The 24,963-nt window shown below is 46.3% G+C and overlaps 3 protein-coding genes across 5 annotated transcripts in view; 2 read left to right on the top strand and 1 right to left on the bottom strand.

Moving 5' to 3' along the window:
• Positions 1-188: 188 nt before the first annotated feature.
• Positions 189-4,135, top strand: LOC131886917 (YEATS domain-containing protein 2-like). The gene is made up of 7 exons (XM_059235379.1): positions 189-775; positions 868-1,046; positions 1,111-2,714; positions 2,787-2,976; positions 3,053-3,182; positions 3,259-3,686; positions 3,755-4,135. The coding sequence occupies exons 1-7, from the start codon at positions 667-669 to the stop codon at positions 4,025-4,027; spliced, it is 2,913 nt and encodes a 970-aa protein (XP_059091362.1). The 5' UTR covers positions 189-666; the 3' UTR covers positions 4,028-4,135.
• A 775-nt stretch (positions 4,136-4,910) lies between these two features.
• On the top strand, positions 4,911-8,458 carry LOC131886959 (migration and invasion enhancer 1-like). The gene is made up of 2 exons (XM_059235440.1): positions 4,911-5,095; positions 7,951-8,458. Exon 2 carries the CDS (start codon positions 7,962-7,964, stop codon positions 8,265-8,267), a length of 306 nt encoding a protein of 101 aa, XP_059091423.1. The 5' UTR covers positions 4,911-5,095; positions 7,951-7,961; the 3' UTR covers positions 8,268-8,458.
• Positions 8,459-9,358: 900 nt separating this feature from the next.
• LOC131879106 (irregular chiasm C-roughest protein-like) overlaps positions 9,359-24,963 on the bottom strand; it is a 31,845-nt gene continuing 16,240 nt past the window's right edge. For all 3 annotated transcript variants that reach the window (XM_059225329.1, XM_059225321.1, XM_059225337.1), the window contains exons 3-13: positions 16,465-16,676; positions 16,122-16,385; positions 15,613-15,820; positions 15,402-15,529; positions 14,557-14,818; positions 13,386-13,544; positions 12,907-13,151; positions 12,678-12,833; positions 12,344-12,607; positions 10,315-10,671; positions 9,359-10,248 (exon numbers count right to left, since the gene is read on the bottom strand). In XM_059225329.1, the coding sequence (XP_059081312.1) occupies positions 10,009-10,248; positions 10,315-10,671; positions 12,344-12,607; positions 12,678-12,833; positions 12,907-13,151; positions 13,386-13,544; positions 14,557-14,818; positions 15,402-15,529; positions 15,613-15,820; positions 16,122-16,385; positions 16,465-16,676 (2,495 nt within the window). In that variant the 3' untranslated portion in view covers positions 9,359-10,008. The remainder of the gene's footprint in view (positions 10,249-10,314; positions 10,672-12,343; positions 12,608-12,677; positions 12,834-12,906; positions 13,152-13,385; positions 13,545-14,556; positions 14,819-15,401; positions 15,530-15,612; positions 15,821-16,121; positions 16,386-16,464; positions 16,677-24,963) is intronic.

Below are 24,963 nucleotides of genomic sequence, written 5' to 3'. Positions count from 1 at the left end.
TCCCCCCGATGCCCCCAGATCTAGGGTGACTCGAGGCCGGTCAGTCGCCTTGAAAATTGACAACGGCTAGTCGTGGCTGATGTGAATCAGTAGAAAAAACACTAACAATGACCCCCGATCTATAAAATGGTCCCCTGTGGCCTCTAGCTCACCGGATATTAAGGGTGTGGAGCATGGTCCCACCGGTTCCAAACTCGCTCCATAATGCAAATTTGGTCAACCTGGCCGAAAGCGTCAGCTGTGGACGAGCATGTTGTTGATATTGAAGATTGAATCATTGAAGCCTTCACAGCAACTTTCCGATCAACCCGCCACCGGCCACGAAATATTGGGAGGCATCGTCGGGATCGGGGTGGGCACGCGAACCGCTTTCAACGCCATCAAGCACCCCTGATGGCCGCATCCGGCTTGGGCACCCCAGATCATTTTGACTAGTCCAGAAGACGGAATGAATCTTTGGCATTCTATGACTTGAATGCTAACGGTGCCTAGGGTCCAGCCACGCCCTTGCCCGCCTACCCGCCTGCCCGCCAGCCGGTAGCACTGCACAAGAAGTATTGATTGAGCCCAGGCTGGCCCAGCCCCCAAAGCTGACTGACTCACCCGTGGACTGGGCGTGAAAACCAAGTCAGTCCCGACCTTGGCCGACTGGACGCACCGATCGCCATGAGTAGTGGGCGGTCGGTGGGCGGAGCCGAGCGCCCCGGGCGACTGGAGCCGTCTGGATCCGCTTTGTGCACGGATCGCCCAACGCTTCAACGACTCGAGCAAAGTGGTAAGTAGACACGCGTGCTTCAGGCTGTCCAGTGGGGGCGGTGCCAAGATGCGGTTAGTAATGCGGCTGGACTCTGGCTTTTCGTTTTGTAGCTCAGCGGCAAGTGGGGCAGAAAATCGAATCCATCGTTCGGCGTGAATTTGGCCGAGCCCTGGCTCAAAAGGAGGATGAACTGGAACGCATCGACGAACGGATTTTGGGCGTGCAAAAGGCGCTCCATCTGGTCCGGTTTGGCGCCGTCCATGACTTTTACGCCGCCTCCGTGGCCAAGGTGAGTTCACGGGCAGAGCTAGGTCCGGCTAATCCCACCTCATAATGACGGGTCCTCCTTTCAGCCTTCCATGGGCACGCCCGAAGTAGTAGCCATCCACCCCGCCCTCCGCCCCATGATTGGCGGCAAACGACCCCCGACTCGGACGGACTCCATCCGACCATCGCCCGAGACGGAACCCGGTCTGACCCAATTACATCCCGAACCCGTGGCCGCTAGTTTGTCGCCCGTGGCCAAAAAGCCGCGTTTGGCTCCGCCGCCGGGCTACGTCCCACCGCGCTCGGCCGATCCGGTGGTCATGGATCCCCGGGGGGCGCATCTGAAAATCAAGCGCCGGATCATTGTGGGCAACGTGTCCAAATGGATTCAGTGCGACCAACGCGAGGACATGGCCACGCACAAGTGGATGATTTATGTGCGGGGGGATCAAACTCAGGCGGATATTTCGGATGTGGTGGCCAAAGTGCGGTTTCTGATCCATCCCAGTTATCATCCCCACGACTTAATTGAGACCACCCAACCTCCCTTTCATCTGACCCGTCGAGGTTGGGGCGAATTTCCGGCCCGCATTCAGATTCATTTCAAGCATCCCTTAGACAAACCCGTGGATATTATTCACAACCTTCGCCTGGACAAGTCTTACACCGGGTTGCAGACCTTGGGGGCCGAGACCAATGTGGACCTGTGGTTGCACAACCCGGCGGCGGCCGTGGACCCACCCGTAACGCCCCTTCGCCCCGAGCCTGACCTGGTGCCCACCTCCGAAGGTTGGGTCATTGCGCATAGTCAGTGTCGCGATTTGCGCGATATTTTACCTCAACCGGCGGTAGAGGAAACTGCGGGCCAAATTCAAGCCGACGTGCTCAGTTCCGCGTCTAAACCGTCCAGCAAGTCCAAGTCCAAAAATCGGGCTGCCAAAAACGCTCAGACCACTTTTATCCGGTGTACGGGCAAAGATGGCAAGACTATATTCCTACCCGTCACGTTTTTACCGGATAATCATCGGAAAAAAGTGCCGGGTGTGGCAAGTAGCTTGGTCTCAAGTTTACCGGCCACCCGACTGCCTGCCAAACAGCTCCTGTCCGCTAACCGCTCCGATACCTCTCTCCTGACCAAGATTGAAGTCGAACACAAGATGCCCACCTCACCCAGCCAATACAATGGCCACACCACGGGCCCGCCAGCCTCGCCTTCGGTTTTGCTGAAGCCGTTAGCCGCTTGCAACACCCCCGATCGGTCCTCGCCCCGTGTGTCACCCTGTCCTTCGCCGGCGCCCAATTCCAACGGAATAAGATCCACCAATGGGGTGAGTTTGCTCGCCCCATCGCATCTCCGAAGAACGGGCACTTCGTCTGGCGCCATTGTCTCCTCCTCCGGTTCAGCAGGTGGATCGACCGTTTTACCCGGCACGAGTTTATTAAAGAGAAGTGCAGCCTTGCCTCCTCTCCCCAGGGCGGAACCTTCGCCACTTTCTGCCAAAATGCCTCTTCCTTCGAGGCCCCCCACCTTGTCAGAGTTAGAACGAACCATCCCGAATGTTTCCCTCGAGACGTGGAAACGCGTATTGGGTTACGCCCCAGGCGAGATCCAATTGGAGGTGGAGTCTCGGATTGGGAAACCCGGCGGCCCTACTCTCAGGAAATATTTAGATTGGCTCCAATTTTTAAGGTATGTCACCAAAAAGTGACCCTCGTGTTATAACGCAATCATTTAAACTTCTTTTTTTCCGACGCATTTCAGTGACAAGGCGTTTTCGTTAAAGTCTTCTGATTTTCCTTCATTGGAGAGCTGTTTAGTGTACCTGGCACGATTTCTGCCCCTGGTTACCCCTTTGGCCAAGAATTCCGTTTACAAATGCCTTCACCCGTATTCGTCAGCCTCAGTCAAAGAGTACCTCTCATGGAACAAAGGCCGACAAAAAGCCTCCGAGGTAGCGTAACTTTCAGTGAGGACTTTGGTAGCGATCATCATTTTAATGTGTCACTTTTTCATGACTCGTTTTCCAGTGGCAACGAGCGAAAATGCTTTATCGAATTTTGGACAATGTTCCCCTCCTGGGGCTCTTCTCCGCTTCTACCTCGACCAGACAGATCATTCAAATCCTTCGTTGGTACGGATTCCACGTCCCTCACAACAGTAAGGAAAAACTTCTCCAAATGATATAGCACATACGCGTAGAACCAAAAAAATGACCGTTTTAATGCTTCACTAGCAATCGATTCACAAATGAAGCAATCGGTGGACTTGCCCCTTACCCTTTCCCAAGCTCCGGCGAATGTGACATGTCCGGATGCGACGCCATTAAAAAGACACCCGGAATCGTGGCACTCCGAGATCAATGTGAGCGATGATTTAATCGATGTCATTGGTATGGGTGATTCCCCGCCAGATCCGAGTAATCTTAAAGCACCAGCCAATGGTCCAGCTCAATCTTCGAATGGCAACCGGGTGATCGATGATCCAATGAAAGCGATAGACTCCCACCCCCCCACCAAGAGGGCGTGCCTATGGCTCCCCGAGGATGATGTGTCCGCCATGACCTTTGTCAAAGACAAGGCCCGAGAAGTGGGTGTTGACTTGGTGGAGGAAGAAATTGCCCCGCGAATCCTCTATCAAGCCACTCAGAAGCTGATGCTCAGAGTAAGTAAATCGTTTTTTTTTTCCTCTTCTGTATGGAGATATCAATGACCAAGTCTTTTCTATTTTAGGCGTGCAAGTTTCTGTGCGAGAGTCTCATCCGGAAAGGCCATAAAGCCGCTTACGAGAGATTAGGTGGCCCACCCACTGAGGTGGGATTGGCGGATGTGCTTGAGGCCATCCAGAGGGATCCTTTATTATCAATCTGCTCAAATGCGGGCTTGGGAAAACCCTTGACCATGCAGTCACCGCCTCTTGCTGGCTCATCCTCCACCTCTGCCTCGACTTCGAACCCCACCCACCATTCTTTGATAACTCAAGATATCAAGAAAGAACCCTTGTGATATGATTGCTGACCATCGTCGCCTCGTCTCTGAATATTTTTTTCCCAAAATTCCATTATATCTAAATCTATTCATTTCAAGTTGTCCGTTTTGGCAACCTTTCATTCACATTGAGCACATTTTTTCCTCGATTCCCGCCAACTAACCATTACGTCACATTGTAATTTCGACTGAACTACAGGACGGGCCATTCAATAGCATCCTTACGAATTTAAACGCTTAAATATTTACGCTTCATGATGTCAACCTGCAGTTTGCTGAATTAAATTATGGATCTGACAACGCAAGAAAAAGGTAAAATGACGGAGCCTCCAGTCTGACCAAAGGCTAGGTGTTCCAAAGTTGCTTACAAGTAAGGGACCGATCACATCCAAGTATGCAAATCAATATCGTCACGGTTGAGTACTAAGAATATGCTGAGACTCAATTTCCAAAAGCTGGGCAATTTTTTTGAAGTACAAAGAGTAAAGTCTTTAAATTTCGTTTGTAAGATACGGGGGTAGCCCAGATTAAATGTCCTTTTTCATTTTTTATTTGTATTTTTTTTGCCAGATCGGGAAATGTCAAGCAGGAAGAGCCAGACGACCTGTGACTGCCATAAAAAAGGCTGAGATTCGATACCTCGGAGGTGATTGAGCATACCGGCTGTTCTGGTTCCAAATCGAACGAAACTATCAACAAATTTAAAACAAAAAGCGGGCCTTTTCCTACAAACATCTGGTTTACCCGTTGGGCATAGTCGGTGCAAAATTATCTCAAGTTGGGTGCTGTTTCATGAAGTACTTCCATGAGTTAAATCAATTGAAAAAAGACATGTAAAAAGCGCCCCCCTTGTACAGCATGCCTGAGCCGAGCTGGGCCTTGGCCAGGTTGGGTGATTGGAACGAGAAACAAACGCACAAGAAAACCCTCTCTTACTGACTCCTTCTGCTCTCCGTTTGTCTCGCCCGTCTCGCTTGTTGGCCCTAGGGCCCTCGATTCGAGTTCCGATCATCGCGTTGCCATCGTTGCAGTCCATCACGATCCTTGAGTCAATACACACATACTACCACAACCAGTGTTCCCAGAGTAAGTCCGATTTACCTCCCTTCCTATCGTTGGTCCTTCTAGGTGTTTGCCATATTTGCCGTGGAACCCGTTGCTTCTCTGGCCAGTGTCTCGGGGGCGATCTGAGTTGTGTTCGTTATTAGGTCAGATGTGTTTCTAAGGTCCAAAATGATGGTCGAACGAACCAAACGGCTAATTGAGCCCTTTGCTCACCCTGTTCAGCCAGTCCGTGTCTGGAGGGTTGCTAAAAAAAATCCACCCATGGACTGACACTTGTGCCGATCATTAGCTCTATAGAGCCATGCCACCCGGCAGCCAGATCTGTCATTTAGGGCCATATCGGTTACCAGCTGAGGTAGGCGTGGCTCATGGGTGGGGGTGAAGGACCAACCTGTAGACCAGACCAAGCTGAGTGGGGCTACCCGTTCACACGCAATTCATCTTGTTATTCAACCATGCCTCCTTCCGGAGTTTTCTGGAGCCTGACCATACTCTCAATGGACAAACTAAGCACGACCATGATCTACGTACATGTATTATGTCATGAACCACTGGAAGGTGGATGTAAGATTAGAGCTAAGACTCGAGTCGAATGAATGAGTCAGCTCTCGTGCGCGAATTTATTCCCAGAAGAGAGCTAAACCATTTATGGGGGGGGGGGGCCTTCATGCACTGCATTTTAAAGGAGCATAACTTTTGAACTTTTGATCTAGTCCTTAGCTTGAGCTGAAATTTGAAATACCTAATTAATGTGGAGAGGGACCATGTCTATGTATATAACCCGATTGAGGATCAGATATTTAGAGTGGAGACCAAGCCGAATGAATGACGTCATATGCCAATTAATTGCCTGACTTCATTCACTACGCATTACATAATAAACATGGTAGGTCGTTTCATTTGATGTATGGGATGGAGGCCACCCAGGCATGTTGGGGAACAAAGGGCATCAGGCATGCCAGAGCTCGGCTGTCGGACATGGCCTCAAGAAATGAGGCGTTTTGACTCTTGACGGATTTCATGTATATCTATATTTAAATTCTACTAGTGTACATGACATGAATCAAACTTTGATTGAATGACCAGTGCATAGTTCGTTTCTCGCATGCTTTTCGTGCTCACACATCTATTCATAGAGAATTTATTAACGGCATATTTTAATGCCATGGAAATTGAGGCACGGAAGCCCGAGGATAGTTTGACATACCCAAACTAGTATAAACGTCAGATTGGATGAAAGGGTTGGGTGGAATCCAGAAAGAGAGCCAACCGGACAACAATTAATAGATGTGAGGTAAATAACCTCACCTAACAAAAGGTTGAAACTGAGTCCCCAAAGCTTGGTCAAGCTTGACACGTTTCCGCAAGCTTCATTATGTTCTTGAGCATCATCAACTATAAGTTGGTTGAAACACGCTCTCGACAACCCAGACAATTAAGTTAATATGTTGGTACTCGACTTCCACTGCTTGTTGCTTTCTCTTAATGATTGGTTGTCGGGTATTAAGAGAATGAATACCCGAACCTACGTAATTTCAGTTCCGCGAAGGAAATGTTCACGGTAGGTCCAACCTGAATCAATATCGTTAAAGTCATTGCTTTTCATTTACGTGTTAAATCAACTTATAATTGAGCCTCTCTTTACTGAACAATATCATTCATCAAGAGGTCAAAAGATACAAAACTTTTTTGTCACGAAAAGGTCGAAATCTTAATTCAAGATGACTGGATCGGGTGTCAAACGGTAATATGAATTCAAGTTGTTGCTCTGCTGAATCGAACCAACACTAAATATCGATCTAGAAAACCACATTTCAATTTCGACGAACAGAGACAACCAACTGGTGTCACCCCCCTCAGGGAAGTACATAGTAACAAAATGTCAAGTAACAGAATTACAGCAGCTCGTACTTTTTTTCGACAAATGCCGGAACCCGGAATATTATAATGATTAAGGATATCTTGATGTGCTGAATTCTGATTAGATCAAGCAGATTAGGGCTAATAAAGATCCTTGATCTTCGCGACATTGAAGGCGTTCATGTTTAAAATCTCGTTTTATTTGCAATGGCTCCTAGTTAACATCGCTTCAATTTAATACGGTCAGACTGAAAGACCTTGTTGCGAAAATAGTTGTTCACTTGTTGGTTAGTATGCTACACCAAATTTCTCAACATCCCCCTTTCCATGACTTTATGCACAGGTTACTTTTCCAACGTGAATGTTTTAGCTACCGTTGGATAACTTCGGCGATCAGTAAAGATCACTTCGAGGCAAAATTACATTCTTACATTCAGCTTTGGTGGATATCTCATATGAGTTATTGAAGCGTTTTTGTCTTTTTGCAAAGATTTTCTTGCTACGTTGCATTTCACTTTTTTACGTTTGAAATATTGAAAAGATATTTGTTCATTTCTTTGGGCAGATATTTAGAAGTATAAATATGACGTGCAAGGCATTGTTCCTAAAATATTGGCCAATTAGGCTGTAGAGAAAGTCATGAGTAACGCCATAGCATTTTTACAACGAGCTTAACCTAATTAATTATGACTTATTGTCACAACCTCTAACGACACCACGTAGTGGCACATAAGAGAGTTCTGGTGGAAAGGGAAAAAGGGTATGAATAAGTTAAAAAGTAAGAATAAGAGTAGGAGAAGGAGATCCATGTTACTCACCTTGGCCCAAAGAGCGAGAACTGTAATCCGTTCTTATCGTTCACGCTTGCGTGAGCTCTTAATTACTCATTCGGAATCCCAATAGAACTGATAAGGCGATGGATGATAACTGTCAAGTCTCTGGTCTAGCAGTATTGCCTTAGTCCGAGATCCAGGCACACCGACTGACTATTTAATATCCAATACTATCCTTTCCAGCATCGGCAAACATGTCCTCTACGACCACTCCACCTGTGATCAGGGTGGAATACTGCGGCTCCTGAGGGTATGGGCCGCGTTATCGGGAATTGGCCCAGAAGATTCTGGCCGAGATTCCCGGTGCGCAGGTCGAAGGATCCGTGGGTCGACGCTCTTCGTTTGAAGTGGTCATCAACAACATCGAGGTCCACTCCAAGCTCAAGACCATGGCCTTCCCGGATTTTGACGAGGTGGTCCGGATCGCCCAGGAAGTGTCCAAGGGCTCGGAGCCCCAGCAAGTGGCAAAGATGCAATCCTCGAGCTGCACTGTTATGTAATTTGCCGAGCTGGACTTGAGGTTTTGCCAAGGAACGGGATCGTGACGAGGCAAGCCAACGGTGGATTCGGATCGATTATGAAGGCCAAATCGATAAGGCTGATTGGCCACGATTTTAGCTTGAAGACCCATGCGATTTCGACACTGGAAGCTGCCTTATTCCCGACAGTTCCAATAAATCATTCGACTTTCTCTGGTGATTTCTCGTTATTTTCTCTTTTATTTTGGTTTTCGAAATTAGTTTAATTCTTCTTTGCCATGTCTACACGTTTTCAAAAGTGGCGGTGATCTTCTCAGCTTTACCTTGGCGATATCCTCAGAGTTAGGACAATCTGAGCTGAAGAGAAGTTCCTAATAGCCGTACAGAATATTTAAGAGGTGATCATTATGGCAGCTTTTAAGTCGACCTTGGACAAATTTTTTTCACCTGACTTCCAGACTAACCCCATTTGCAAGAGTTGGTGGGTCAATTCACTCCTACCTCGCGATCAATCGTTCGATTCCATATGAAATCTCCCTCGCACAATATACTAATCTCCCAAGTCATGAATTCGTGATTCGACACACTTACCTGAACCACACAGCCCCCTCAATGAACAATCATGTCCATATGGAAAGATGTGTTCCTATCTTAATACACGTATCAAACATCATTCCCGCTGACCATGATTTACCTAAGCTACCAAAAAACAACAATCCGTGCCTATTTTCTCTCTGTCCAATTACTATTGTTCATCATCCTGTCTCCTTGGATTGCTCATATTACCATTGATAATACCTAAATAGTAGTAATTAGAAGCAGAACACGCGATGTTTCCAGGCATGAGAAAGGTATCCGGTTCGATTCTTCTCGTCGGCCCTTTTCCAGAGGTAACTTTTAAACACTAAATGCGGAGAACCAATGGTTGAGACTGCCCATCGGATACGTCAGACGATGTGATTGCTGGACTCGCTAAGCGGCCAGGCTCAATCCTCGGATACTAGCACCCACTCCTTAATCTTTTCTTTACTATCATCTACAATCGCATATCTCACTAGATTCTTAAATACTTGATATCCCGTCATTGACATAGAGAAAGAAAATCCACTCTCCAGGATGGAATAACGACATGATTTTATTCTTTTATCCTCCAAATAAATAAGAGGGTGTGGCCAAGTCATCGAGACTATCTTAGGGGTATCAGGCTAGCACAAGGCGGGCCTTAGAAACAGTTTCAGTAGGACTGTCAGAGGTCATTTAGAAGGTGGGGAAATCACGGAAAGATTGGACAGGGGGAAGGCAGGCCACACCCTCGAAACGATGCATGGGATATACATGAAGTGTCATATAAACGGAAGGTCATCGAACAAACCCAAAAGGCCCACCTGGTAATTGGACAAGTTAGGGCTCGATCACGGCAAGCTTAATGAAACCCCCGGTTTCATACGGGCCTCGAGGTTCCGGTTTGTCAATTTTATTGCACGCAGAGGCACAGGTGATATGTGGATTGCTTCTTCAGTGATCCCGGCTAAGCAACATGGATATGGATTCGCACATATTCACCCCACGTATGACGAACACCAACAACGGGGCTGACGATATCACAGATGTTGTCCATACTATTATTAACGAGGACGAAGCGGTGGTCACGTTACCGTAAGCGATGGCAACCACCGACAATTTGGGTTGTCTGGGGGGCGGGATGAATTGCCCCAAAGGCATATTTGGGGGGAAAAATACGAAAAAGGTGGAAAGGATTGAGTTAGACCCGCGTGGCAAGGGTGGACGTGGATAATGAGGGTGATGCGGATGAGACTAATAATGAGGTATTGCTGGGTTTAGGAGTATTGCTGCGCATTCCATTGAGAGGTCGGATTGGGTTCATGATGTGTAGGCCCGAGGGCGAGTCGGCCTCGTCCATGGGGGGCGAGTGCTCCACTTCCTCTCGTAAGCAACTCATATTATGCAATGAGGGACTAGGAGTGGACATACAAACTTCTCCCTAGAGGCGCAAGTTAAAGATGGAATCACAGGTAAGAACGAGTTTGTGGGCGACTTGAGGTCTTACTTGATATCCAATTTGTCCGGAGGTGGATGTAACAATCGGTCGATGAACGGAGACCGTCCCGTAAATTCCTGAGGGATTCGGATGCCCGTTGGGCAGGGTTCGACCGTCCCCGCCGGCAGTAGCTACGTACATGGACGAGGTGGGCGGGCTGCTGCATGGATGAATGTAGATATTGTTGGATGACGAGGAAGCTGATGATGCGGGCAGCATGGGATGGCTGGAGGGCGTAGCTGAGGCGGCGTAGTTGTTGGGGTTGAACGAGTGACTACTACTGTTGCTGCTCTCATTCGAACTCGTTCGCACGACGGGCGGCGCAACAGCCGGGAGAAACGTGGAATACTGACAAGTTTGACCGGACTTGGAATAGGAAGAAAAATAGAGTTGATGGTTTAGTTTTTGGTCAGTCTTGGCCACAAATAAATCTATTCTTTGTGAAGAACAAAAAGAATGAAATATTGTTAGTTCAAGGTGATACGCATGTGTCACTACGCTAGTAGCCTCAACACTTGAGCACTTAATAAGAGATTGCTTAAATGTCGTCCTTGTTAAAGCAACAAAAGCCCTAACTTTTCCAAGAAATATTTTAAAAGCAGCTCATAATAGTGTATCAATCTACTTGAACCTATAAGAAGACAATATCTTTGAGATCGCAATTGCTAGATGTTGTATTAATTCTCAGTTACGATTTCAATTGAAAGTTTGGTAGAGTTCCAAGCTAGACGTTATAATATATCAAATACATGGCTGGCTCGTGTAGCTTTTCATGTTTAAGAAAAAAAAAAATGATCCGTAATTTTACATCCTGAACAGTTCTAACTTGCAATGTTGGCTATTTTTAGCTTTGATAGAATATGTTCGATGTGCAGTATAGTGAAGTCATTTTCCGGTCTGTTTTTTTTTTTTGCAAGACGCAACTTTTCAAAAGTGATAACTAGACCTCGAAAAAAAAGCTACCTTTAGATGAATTTTGTTTTCCTTCAGAAAAAATGGAAAAAGTAGAGAAAACACGAAAAAAGTTGTGAAAATGTGCAAAAATAAGTTGCAATAATACAAAAAGAATTGTTACAAAGGGGAAAGGGTAGTTTTTAACCCCTTTTAGCATCTTTGTTGCATTTTTATCTGTTATAATATCTAGGCGCTAGTATTTACTAGACTATCCATTGAGTTTACAAGGCGATTACTTTTTTTCTTGCAATGTTTGACCTTACGATACGTTTTCAATTGATGCAAATATCTTTTTGTGCTGAGGGTAATTAGGATCACAAAATAATTTTGGGCCGGGATCAAACCTATGACGGCAGATGTAGCTCAACTGCAAGCTCTCCTTTATTTCGCATTTCCCAAACCAAACAAGGGAGCTGAACTTTATTTATTCAATTCGTTGGTAGACCAATTATTGTGTAAAGTTTTAGTGGCAACAGCTAAAAAAATCATAATTTTTTATTTGAATTACACCGGGGATTACATTCTTTGCAGCGCTTAGTAGAGCCAGTGAAAACACAAACCAAAGAAAAACAATTCCTCCATTTCTGGCTGAGGATTTTATCGTTATTAAAGTAAATAAAAAGGTCCTGAACAAGGAACAAGTGGCCCAAACAAGGGCCCAAATGACAATAAAAATGAGAAAAAAGTACTAAGATGTGAAAAATTGTGAGAAAATGTCGAGAATCAGTAAAAAAAGTGGAGGAACGGCTAAAACAAGTTAAAATATTGGAAGTATGGCTCAAAATGTTGTTTTCAGGCAAACAAGCCAAAAAAAGGTTTCATTCAGGTTGACTTTTTTACATCCGAGGTCCAGTAATGATTTAACCTCTGATTAATACATAACAATAACAATTTATGTCGGTACATTACTATCAAAATAACCTTTCTGACATACTAATCTGAGCTACTTCCAAGGATGCTTTTTTACAATCCTTGCTTCTTTTATTTCTTTAACAAAGGAAACCTCAACTAGAGGTCCTTGGTATTTGAGCAAGCACTTAATCAGAAATTATGACTTCCGTGTCCCATATCGACGTAAACTCACCATTCTCAAGTAAGGATTGCCATAGGTGGCGGAGTACCGGGGATCCGCCACGTTCAACGAGGATCGATTGTTGTTGTGAAGCGTACTCATCACGTGCTGGCTCGGAGCTCCTCCTCCGGCAAATTCCCCGCGGGGTAAAATCGGACTCACGGGCGTCACAATCGTGGTTGAACCGTAAATCGGCGGAGATCCTTGCCGGTTGAACGGCGGGTTGAATTCACGCACATAATTTCCATATGGCACATAGCCATTACTCACCACGTCCTAATGGTAAAAAAGCGGTTACAAATCAGTATCAGTAGCGAGGAAGCATGATTTACTCTAGAATACTGACAGGTTTTGGCGGGAAATCCGGATCCATCTCTCGTAACAATTGGGATGAAGAGACGCCCAAAGTGCCGCCTGCTCGACCATAAATGATTCCATCCTGGTTATCCGACCCCTCCCAAGCGCTGTCGGCGTCGTTAGAAAACGAAGGTGTCTCCAGATCCTAGGAAAACAGTCGGGCAATCACAAAAATTAATTCGTCGCGGAGTTTCTTTCGCCGAGTGAGACAGCCTTACCGGTTTGAGATTTGAAGTATCCGACAGTCGATCGAGGTTATTGTTTTTGATCATGTTATTCATGGCTGTGGCCATTTGCGTGTTCGTTCCGGTGTGTGCATTGCTCACATTGTTCGTGTGTCCCTTCAACTGCTTCGAGTTCTGGCGGAATCTTCGTCGGCACAGGATCCCGAAAATGGTGGTCACGAGAATGAGGATCACGAATGTGAACGCACTGATCATGGCCACCATCAGAGGGAATGGCCCTGAACGAGGGGGAATGAATTCGAATTAACGATCAGAGAGCAAACTTTGGAAGGACGAGGAGAAAGGAAAAAGTTTCAACACAACCACTTTATATACTGTATATACGAGGATCATTAGGACGGGTGATCCTGGATTTGGCACACGAGCAAAAAAGGACCATTCAAATACCATTAATGGTGGGAGGGCAATCTCATATAAGACAAAAGTGAAGGTTTGAAATGGCCAAGACTTACTTTCAACTTCGAGTGCGATCTCGAGCTCGGATGTTCCCAAGTCATTCGTGACACGACAAGTGTAGAGCCCGAAATCGGTGGTCAAAGATCGGATGATGATCAGAGTGCTTCGGTATCCTTTTAACATGGGCGAGTTGATGATTCGGTAGTGATGATTGGCTAAAACAAGGCGGGAGGAGGAGAGGCATTTTTATTTATAGATATGGAACAAATACCGGCTTTCGGCATGTTTAGGGGATTTAGAGGGTTTGGTGACTTTGGTCCATTCGGGGGGGTCTCCACCACCATTTCTCGTCTGCCACTACTGCTGCTTGGGTCTTCTCCTGTCGCACGGAGAGAAACTCAGAGAGACAGAAAGTGACAAGACATATCTCGTAAAATTGGCCACGTATGCAAATTGCCTCTTATCGTCCCACCCAAAAACTTCAAAGGCAGCTCTGGGAAAACCACCCGACTCGCTAACTTGCATGGTCCTCGAAATGGACCTTGGGAAAGTCTAAGAGGCCGAGTGGGAGTAAGTAAGCAAGATAGAAGGAGAGAAAGAAGAAAAGAAAGAAAGAAAGAGAAAAAAGGATGGGATGATGATGATGGTGGTGATGGTGATGGTGGTGGTGGTAGAAGTGGTCTTTTTCGCTGACAGAGGCCAGATTTCGTAGGCCATAAGGAACTACAAAAGCGGCGATGAATCGTGGTAGGCCAAGAATAAGTAGTCTGCACACTTCCTCCTTTTTTGAACGTGAGTTATCTGGCCAATCTTGATGGCAACGCTACACGACGAGGAAGATGTAGTAGTAGTAGTAGTATCAGCATCATCATCATCATCGTCGTCGTTCCAAGCTATTATTGTATGCACTCTTCAATATCAAGTGAGCCTCTTACTCACATAACAACGGACTCAAGACTCCTCGATCGAGTCTCAAGGCCGTTCAAGAAGAAGAAGAAGAAAGAAAGAAAGATTAGGCACCTCAGAGAGCAACCAACAGCAGCAACAAAAACGACGACGCATTGTCGACCTGAAACTACATACTTAAGGCCATGCATGGCAACCCCTCACCCCCAAGCAAGACCTTTGTCAAATACACATTTCTCGAGCTCCTCGATCAGTTCCGCCTCGATATTCCAGCCAAATCAATACAACTAATCGGAAACTCAAAGGGACTCGCTCGCTTACTTTCATCCAAGACAGCATCGTGGAAGCTCCATTCCACTCGAGTGGGTTTGGGCACCGAGCTCGAGGCACAATTCAAATGGGCATCCTCGCCCGTTATCGCATACTGGGTATCCGGACTCAAGATCCGCGGTGGTCCATTCATGAGAACCTCAGCCGCTCGACTCGTGATCGCCGGGAATTCAGGGATCTGAGCGTGACAGTAATAGTCGCCCACGGTGTGGGATTGAACGCGGATACTCAAATTCTGGTCCACGCTGATTCTCTAGAACATGAATTCAAAACAACAAAGTGAGATTTAGCCTTCAAACTTCGAGCTTTAGAGCGCGAGGTACTGAGACGCGTGTCTTGTTTTTTGAAATTTTCCCCTTCAAGAGATGAAATATGATTGAGCGGTTTTCGAGTCAGGCACGACCAGAAAGCAATGGCACACCGAGTTTCAAGATTGGTCCATGGTGTGGTAGTGATAGTCAAACGAGATCCCATCCTTCACTTGTCCCTTGTCGTGAGAGCCTTTTATACCACACAGACACACACACGGCTAGATAACGACGACTAGGATTCGTGAAGGTTCTAACAAAGGACAAAATCATCTCGTCTTTCTTTTCAAATTTAAAGGCAGGAGGGCTTCCAGCACTGACAGTAGCAGCACGCTCCACCGAAGATATCACGTCGTTTTGCAAATTTTAATGGTGGATCAGCGCAGCAACCCAGATCTGGATCCAGCTTGTTCTCCCGTCCGTTCAACTTGGGAGTGAAATGTAAGGCTCAGGTTTTGAGGCCATTCCTTATTACAAGCCTTACAAGATCTACGTAGCGAAGGAACTAAAGGAAGGATTCCCTCTTACCTCATTGGAGGTGCCTTTGGTCCAGAAATAATTGGCCGCTGGATTGCTATCTGCCGCACATCTCAAGGTCACCAGGTCCATTTCATTTCCCGCTGCGTTTGAGGGCACATAAATGAACACGGGAGGATCTGAAGAGGAAAAGGCCAAATCAAAAGCACGAATCGAATGGAAAAGTAGGTTTGCCTGTTTGTAGCACTGTCCGTCGTCTTACATTGAACTTCAATCGTGCGAATCCCTGAGGCGGTGCCAAGTTCATTCTGGACAGAGCATTTGATTTGATGGTTGTGGTAGGATTTGGTCACATTCTGGATCTCGTAGTAGTATCCGTACTGGCCTTCGATGAGGTTGTCGTCAAAGTACCAACGATACTTTTCTGCATACGGGGGAGGATTGGCTTCGGCCAAGCATTGAAATCCGGCCTGAAAATAGACACGAGATCATTTCGCATGTACGACGGCATTGAAGAAGAAATAGCGTATGTACAGTACATGGATTGATGGAGTAGGCAATAAGTAAGCCCCGCGCTAGATTATCGTTGGAGATAACATTCCACTTTGGAAAGACTACCTTGGCTGTCTTTCTTTCCCTTTCTCTTCCAACAGCATAAAAATGAAACTTGCTCACGGATGCTCAGTTCAAATTAAAGACTTAACTTGCACCAACATACCACTTCAACTTGAATCTATCAAACTAGGTGGGACCCTAATCATGAACGCTTACTTTTTCTCCTTGAAGAGGCATTCCTCTACGAACGGGGACCACTGTGACACTTGGAGCGAACTTGACTTGAAATCTGACAAAAGCTGGGCGATTGGCACCCACATGATTCCCGGCTTCGCATTTGTAAGTCGCGTTGTGCATGCGTTTGCTGGGCACCAAAGAGATCGAAGACTTGGATACGAACAACTTGCTGTTGGAAACCATGGGCTCCGTGCGGTAATCGGTATCACTGATTAGATCACCATTCTCGTCATACCACTTAATCTGGGAAAGTGACATTTAAAATTATTCTTAGGTCTCAGAAGGTAGTCAAAAAGGCCATCAATTGATTTTTGGGACTTACTGTAGCAGCCGGTTTGCCACCTTCGGACACGCAAGTTAAGGTCACATTCAGGTTTTCAATCACGTCAATCCTGGGCCCGCCTATTACGTAAGGGTTGTCAGGTGGAACAAAGACAGTGAGTTTGGCAGCACGGCTGCGTGACTTCAAGTGCTGACATTCGTAGGTGGCATCATCGTCGAGTTCCACTTTACGGATCTCAAGATTCCAATCTCCTGAAAAACAAGGGAAACAAAATGAATTGGGTTTCATCTGTGCATAAGAAGGTGCACCTTTGTGGCAATTGCTCCAGGAACAAGAAACCTATTGGGCCACATCAAGGTGCAACATTCGTCTATCGGAGTGGAACGAACATTAGCAAGTTCCAGACAAAATTCTCGTCGCCAAGCACCTGCTGGCTGTGGGAAAAACTGTGTTCCGGTTGTGGAACACGTATTTCCTGGCAATCTGGCATCGGCCAAGATATGGGTCTTTAAGTGAAGTCAGAGGAAGGGAGAACAAAAGAGCAAAGTGAAAACAAATATTTCACTGCACCCATACGAATACCATCACTGTTTTCGTCGTCGTCGTCGTCGTCTTCGTTTACCAGAAGTCGAGCAATCCTTTCAAAAAGTGCATTGCTGCACCAACTGACCACGCCTTCTCACGTACATTGGGCGGAAACACGGAGAAAGAGAGAGAAAGAGAGGGAGAAAGAAAGAAAGACAGAAAGAGAAGGAGAGATGGGGTAGTGCGTGAGTTTGATTGCCAATGGGACAAATAGTGGACAAGTCATGTGATGTGACGACATCCCATAGCCATACATTCTCCCAACGTCCATTCCATTTTAGGAGTTACCTCCTAAACTACATACAGAGTGCGTTTTGGTGAAACCGAGAAGGGTTGGTGGATTCCTGGAGATCATTAAATTCGACTTTCTCTCACTTCCCTCATTGATGCTCCGACGAGCTTGTCTGTTCAACCGAAGTACTTTCAAGTTCAAAGAATCATCAATAGTGGAAAAAGAGACTGGGAAATGGAGGAAGAATATGTCCCAAGCCTGAAAACTGAATGACATCTATTCCGCAATGAGGGTGGCTTTATTAGTAGAACTCTAGAGAACACGGAGGAACGTACCCATGAACGTGCACTGTACGTAGGGACGGACGGAAGGAAGGGTGTCTCACTTGGGCAGAAACTTTTTCAATTATCTCAACCCTGTCAGAGGAGAGCGACTCGAAAGGTGCGAATGGCGCAAATACCAACGTAAGATTAAAACATTTAACTGGGGGCCACCACGTAATTTAGACTTTTCCAACAAGTTTGATGTCCCTTCAAACCCACCCTTCGTTATATCCGGCCGGGGTTTGGGGAGCCTGAAGTACCGAGAAGGACGAGATAAGAGCGACAGAGCACCAAGACATCACCCATTCAAGAAGGGCTGGAATGTTAACCAGTGCTCGTGACTACATCGAGACATTCATTTTCAAGGGAAAGACATTGGTGCAACGTTAAGTTATAATGTGTAATACACTCGCCCTCCTTCATATCCTTTCTCGATCTTTTCATTTCAATTAACTTGCGCGATCCTCCCTGTTTGCTTTTGCATTCGTTTCTTGCGAAATTCTCGAGCGAATCGTCCTTTATTCGCGGTGTCGAGATAAATCACGCCGACTTAACAGATTCCTGTAAAACCTCACGTGCCATACAAAAACTGTTTCTGTGACATTTCAAAGGCTTTTTTCCCCTCTTCTTTCTTCCTCGTCGTCGTCGTTCTCCTTGGATTTTCGAATTGAGAATGCTTTCGGTGTTCATCTGCAACTTCTTGCAGTCGAAATGACACTTGGATAGCGTTCCAAAATTGGCTTCAACCTTTTGGGACTGATGGGACTTGTAATCTGTGTCCAATCAAGCGACAACAATCGTGATCATCTCCGATCATACCGAAAAGGTCAAAAGGACACCGGGGTGCTTGGCTTTTTGTTCCCTGTGCTCTTCTTTCTCGACAAGATGAGTAAATCTCCATGCCTCGACAGAGTGGTGATCCATTTCAAGCCAATCTCTGACTTGTCAGATCAGTCTTTGTATTCCTGTTTTTTTGCCTCGAAAACGCAGTGGAAAGCCCGAAAGCCCAAAAGCCCAGCCAACCCAGCGACAGGGGAAAGAAGCCTTCATCTCGGCATGACAAATTTAGTCGCTTCCTCCGCGGGAAAGAAAGAGCTTTAAAAATGCCAATCCTCATAATCACTCAGCAGTGAATGTTGCCAACTGTTCTGAAGACTTTTTTTCACCGTACCACCACGTTCGATGTATGGTTAGTACTAAGTAGTAATGAAAATGAAAAGCCGAGCTGCCACCATAAATAAAGTCGGTATCAATAGAATGAACTCCAATTCGTTTTCTTTGCTTCTTAAGCTCGGAATCAGAGCATCGGACTGAGACCGGGGAACGAGCACTTTTTATCTTGATCTCCAAGCAGTATCCCGGAGAAAATGGGGCTGCGAGGACAGAGCAAAAGGCATTACTTTTTTTAACACCTTAAAGAAAAGATGAAGCTTTTAAAAGGGGAAGGGAAAGGATGGACTCAGTTTTTTTTAAAGCCTAATCCAATGCGCCCACCACCCAACGCCCACTGCTCAAAGCTCTCAAGGAGGGGCTCAAAGAAAAGTGTTCAAGATGTTTGTCGCATGTCCAGGGTCAGCGATTAACGGCCGATTTTCGGTGGGAAAGAGCGAAGAGATCTGCTTTATCGGTGCTCAACTGTCACATTACGAACGTTGCAACAGGGCATGTCGAGACTCAACTCGCTATCTAATCAGGTGTCTGATGACAAGGCATCAAGTGAAGAAAATGACTTGATCCCAATCCAAGGTGGCGAGTTTTGGAGTGGCTCACCGCAAAGCGAGCTCCATCAAAGCCGACCCATCCATCTATCCATCCGTCCTTCCATAGCTCGGCGATGCACAAAGGAATCTTGGGAAAATCTGTGGAACGGATTCCGCTAAATTTCCGATCCACTTCCTTTGTTTACATGCAATTGGAGATCATTGCTCAAAGTTTAGAGAGCAAGGAGCAAGGGCAAGCGAAGAGGATCGCACTGTAGGTTGACGAGTGGAACAGGCGCAGGCGATTTGGTGAGAAATCATCTCCTCAGTGGCTTCACCAAGCGGCATCTCCTTGTGATCTTCGATGTCGAGCTGAGGTAGAGGGAGAGAGGAAATTGGGTTGACATCCACGGAGTCCTGTCCGCTCTGAGATGGATGCCAACGACACCTACTGTGTTCCTTTGGCAAGGTTGGTGGGTTTTCCGTCATCTCACGCCACATCAGGGAGAACGCCACAGCGAGCGAGCGAGAGAGAAAAGAGAGAGAGAGATAGAGAAAGAAAGAGAGAGAGAGAAAGGGGGTGATTGGCAGATGCAATTGCCCATTAATGACCCCAGGTTCTCAGCGGAAACTCGAGCTTAATCTCACCGCCAAGAGCTATTGATTGAATAAGGATTTGTCTTGCAGCTTGGAAAGCAAAGGACTACTTAAGAGACAAAAGACACGGTTATCAAATCGAAGGTCACCCACCCACCTACCATCCATTCGTATGGTGAATTAGTTGGATTCTGCGATCGCGTCAGAATTGAAATTGAGATCCTCGTTATCGATGAAGAAGGACCGGAAACGTCTCAGATCCAATTTCAGGGGAAAAAAAATCAAATCCAATCGTTTGAATCAGAGGCAACTCGACTCCCAAAGGACAAAAAAATGGCTTACTTTGTCTGCAGATATCTTCAAGATCGGTTACTTTTGCTTTGGCTTTTGAGCAGCTTTCACAAAAAAAGGAAGCAACTTACGCTCGTACATGTGTGAAAGCCCCCAAGAAATGCGGCGGGAAGGCGGCTCAATTTGAACCATTTTGAGCTCAACTTGAAATATAATGTCTCTCTGGCACGATTTGGTGGGTTCATCGCGAGGCTGCGGTGCCATCAGATTGTTGTCTATTGCTACTGCATACTAAACAACATATGGCTTCGCCATGAGCAAAGGAGAAGAGGCGCATTTGTGGTTCGAAAACTGAATATAGGGCGGCACGATATGCCCTCGACTTAATCCGGCACTCAGAGGTCTATGCTACACAATATCTGGTCTTCGGGGAACCATCACAGTGAATTGAGCCACTTTGCTCTTGTGCGACTGCGGTTACTTCACGGCTTTGATGTGGATAGGATTTGATGAGTGAATATTAATTTTGTTTTCATTTCTCCATGCTTGCACGATTCTACCGGAGGATTTTGAAACAATGGCTCTTCTTCATTTGAAAGTCATATTTCACGTTGGAAATGAGCTTGCGTTTTGGACAGAAAAAGAGCTGGCAGGCAGGAGCGATTCTTGAGATAACAATGCCTGATTTATCGTGTGCTCTCTGGATCAAGAAAATCTGGATCAAATCCACACCCTCCTCATCCCCAAGACAAAACGGACTTTTTGTCCCAAGAGCTTCAACCCTATTTTCTCCTAGCTTTCACATCCCCTTGGCCAATATTCGAATATTCGAAAATCCGAAAAATTTCCAAAGATGATCAGGAACGCAGATCTCGCACCAAGTTTGGGGATTTCAAAGACTCGCTCATTGAAATCGAGAGCGAACCGACGACAAGGACAATCAACAAGAGGAAGACCAGATGTTAAATGGCTAATTTTGGGCAGGGTGTTTCCAGACGGGACCGAGTGTTTGTTGAACCAATTGTTTTTCGCCCACCCTTATTGTCCCTTCAACTTTGGGAGTTTGGGAGGACAAGACAAGAGGGGCCATAGAGTATGGCATGGCAACTCCAAGAAGGGGAATCTCCCGCTAGATGTGCCTCAAAAGAAAGAGTCAGTCCAGGAACGAAAACGAACAAGACGACAGGGAGACAAGGGATAAGCTAACACTGCTCCACAACAAGGTCTATCCCAGGAATGACAAATGACACGAGAGATTTGGGGAAAATGGGGATAGCATCTGACGAAGGGCGACCCCCCCCTTCACCCAAACACCACACAGTCACACTGGGATGATCAACTTGGAGACGAGACATTCGCCCATTGAGCGGTTTCCGAGACTGACTTCTCAACAATCGGAGAAAACGGAGAGTGATCATAACTAATTCTGCGAAGAGCTTCGAGTATTCGGAATGCCACCAAGAATGACCAAACGGCCCCAACATTTGGTCAGTCAAGGCTATGTTGATGGTGGGGCTGTAACCAGCTTAAGGCGTCGCGATGAACTCGACATTTCCCCTTGGGGCATGACGAGCTAAAGCTAAAGCTGGGACAATACTCGGTTGTGGAAACAGGAACGGCATTACGAAGAGTGCTGAGAAGGAACACTTTCCTTCAAGTGCCAACGACACGACTTGATTAGGTCTCTACGGAATACGGGCCTTTACTTGAACACGTAGAGCAACTACCGCGACAACAACAACAACAACAACAACTAGTACGCTTGACGTTTTTGGCACAGGTTCACACCAAGATGAGGCAAAACAATCTGCCAATGTTAAAGGGCCGCCCGCATCTTGAGTGCGTGTGCAATGTGCTCAAAGTCGCGAGTGGAACAGAGACGATCCACCTTTTCCCGTCTCCTTCGAGCATATTCGAACGAAGACTCACTCATTGGAGCCACTCAGCCACGTCGTTTTGGCCGCTTTTAAAGCCTCACTGGACTCATAAAAGCCTCCCCAAAAGTTTGCTCGACTAGCTGGCTTGGGTCCTCAAAATTTGGGCCCACAGAGCCCGGGACAGTGACTTCAGATTTTATTTGGGACGAACCGACAAACTTTTCTTGGATTGGCTCTGTCGCTCTGCCAACACCCGAGCGAGTACCTTCAAGTTCATCGAAATCTACCCACCCGTCTTTGACATTTTCCACTCTTCCTTCGTCATGAGATCCGGGGATTCGGTTCGAGGCTATTTGCGTTTAGATTTGTAGGGAGGTGTTGTACAAGAATTCCGGGATCTATCCTGACGAAATTCTCCCCCCTTCTTTCTCGCTTCTCTTTTCCCTCCACCTACTCTATGTAGGTACGTATGTAGTGGGTACGTACGTACGTCCTAAAACAGTATTTTTGGAAGGGTGTTGAGGACAACATGGAACAAAATGAGCGCCTGAGAGTGACTTGACTCGGGGATCATCTGCGCTAAACTCGGGTTAATTAGGAATAGTTAAAAGTGAAACTAAGCAGCATTTTCGGGAGTCTTCCCCGACATTAAGTGGAATTCTTCACTTTCAGTTCAGTCTCTCTGGAGGTTTGGTTGTCGCTTTTGTGGGCGAGACTTGGAAACTATTGGAGAACTACAGGATTGAGAAAAGCTCATTGCATTAGTACTTCTACTTCCACTCTATTCCTCGAATCAACGAAAAGTTTCGATTCCTCGTACAAAATTCGTCACAGGGGTTTTAAGGGAAATGCATTTCAGTCGGTCAATTTTACACCCTCTCAAAGCACCACTGCGGGATTTCAATCAATGCAAATCCATCCTAAAGTGCCTTTTCAGCGCCCATACATATAAAGAGTTCGAGGCAGATATGAGCGGCGGGCAGCCTCAATTCACCAATCAATGCCCATCTATGATCAGACTGGAAAGTAAAAATCCAATACTTCTCGCCAATAGCTTGCTCCATTCCTGTTGTTTTAGACTGGAAACAAGGATCTAATAAATTGGACCTCGACAACACCGGCAAAGTAGCTTATTCCATGACACTACTGACAATGCGAGTGAAGTGTAAGTCCGAGACACGATCTCAGATTTGGAGCGTGGGTTAACATTCACCCATCGTCACTCTCATCATCATTCTCATCATTGTTCAACGTTGGACAAAACAGCACATTCTCGATCGGTTGTTTCGAGTTAAAGCAAGACGGAGAGGGCAATTCAAAGACGAAGAAAAAGAAAGAGAAGCTCATCTAAGTAGTTGTCGTTTTGCGGGTCTGGTCCCGTCTGAAGGCTGAAGATGGAGTGGTAATTTAAGCCGAGGTAATAGAATGTCTTCTTATTCAGTTCTCAGCAGTAGTCCTTGATTGGCAATGAGCCACAGATACGTTCCACAATTCAGATGAGCAATTCAACGGGGATGTGGATTGTCCAAATGGGATGCCCTGGGCACCAGACTGAATTCAGAATGAATACGATCTTGTTTGACGGGTTCAAAGACACACTCGTGGGCTTTGACCTTCTGAGATGATGGGACATGACTGGTCTGAGGCATTGCAGGCTTGCACGAGTATCTTCGCCAATCCCATAGATCTGTGATTTCCGCGACAAAATGGCGCCAGATTGGGAAAACTCTGGGAAGCAGTGTGAGCCCCAAAGAAGAGAACACTCAATGTTCCCAGGACCCACTGGGCTCACTTTTGGAGCAAACCTAGGGAGAGTTTCATGCCGAGTTCAAGGCTACATTTAGGAAATATTCAGAAAAGTTTCCTCGTCACTTTCGCCAAAGTTAGATCCAGGATCACTCACGTACTCACAGTCCTTTCCCATCCCCACGTTTTCGCATTGCCAGATTTTCTTTCCATTTTATCTCCTTGAGCCATATGATGTCACACGAAGTCAATAAATGGTCGAAGATTAGCCAAGATAACGATGCCCATGTTCTCCACCGAGACGATAAATTTGATTAAGTCTAATCAAGTCTGGATGCCAATCCTTCCTTCCCCTTTTCTGTTCTTTTCTCCTGTTACAACAGAGGGAGGGAACAAGCATCCGTCGATCCAGCCTAATGACTCACTCGGAAACAAACTCTCACTTCAATCGGTCGTCCCTGCTGGTAAAAGCAAGATGGTCCGCATCATGAAGCGTCCAATAGCAAATTGTTATCTTAATTTGAGAACTTGAACACTTGTGGCCACCACTTCCGTTCACATTGACGGGGCAGGCAGGTTGTCCAAAGCCCAAATCCACCTCCCTGCTGCAATATGGAACCGGCGAAGATGGCGAAAACGCGATATTTACTTTGCCACACAAGACGTACTTGAAAATGAGTCAGAAATAGCTTGCCTTGTGTTATGACAAGAAAGCAGAAAAGACGACGTATCATCAGGATTTTAAGGGCAAGCCCCATCATGCTGCCTTTAACATAGAATGGTAAACAAATCATAAAGATTGCCCAGGACACTCATGGCGCTTGGGAAACTCTTTTTGAAGATCCTGAATTGAGCGCTATCGTCGAATCATTTTGGGGAGCTCCAAAGTTTACACCACAAGTCAACACTTACGAGTACGCTGCTACTGCCGAGATGAAGAAGTTCAAGAAGTTTGATTCATGATGTCGACAATCGAAGCGACTCAAGCGAGACCCCAAGGCTCAGGAGGAGTGCGTATTTGAAACCGTATCTCCTGATCTGAGCAGAGTAAAAGTGACTACTCCACTCCGCCTCCACTCCTCCACAGAGTAAATGGACAGACATTCAATACTGTATGCAGAGTGGGTGAATGACTCCCTCCATCAGTACGTAGATGAGATGAAGAAGGGGTGTCATACTTCTTCTCC

Source organism: Tigriopus californicus, chromosome 1 (genome assembly GCF_007210705.1).
Source record: "Tigriopus californicus strain San Diego chromosome 1, Tcal_SD_v2.1, whole genome shotgun sequence".
NCBI lineage: Eukaryota > Metazoa > Arthropoda > Copepoda > Harpacticoida > Harpacticidae > Tigriopus > Tigriopus californicus.
The sequence above is the reverse complement of the archived record's forward strand: the minus strand, read 5'-3'. Positions and strand labels throughout refer to the sequence as shown.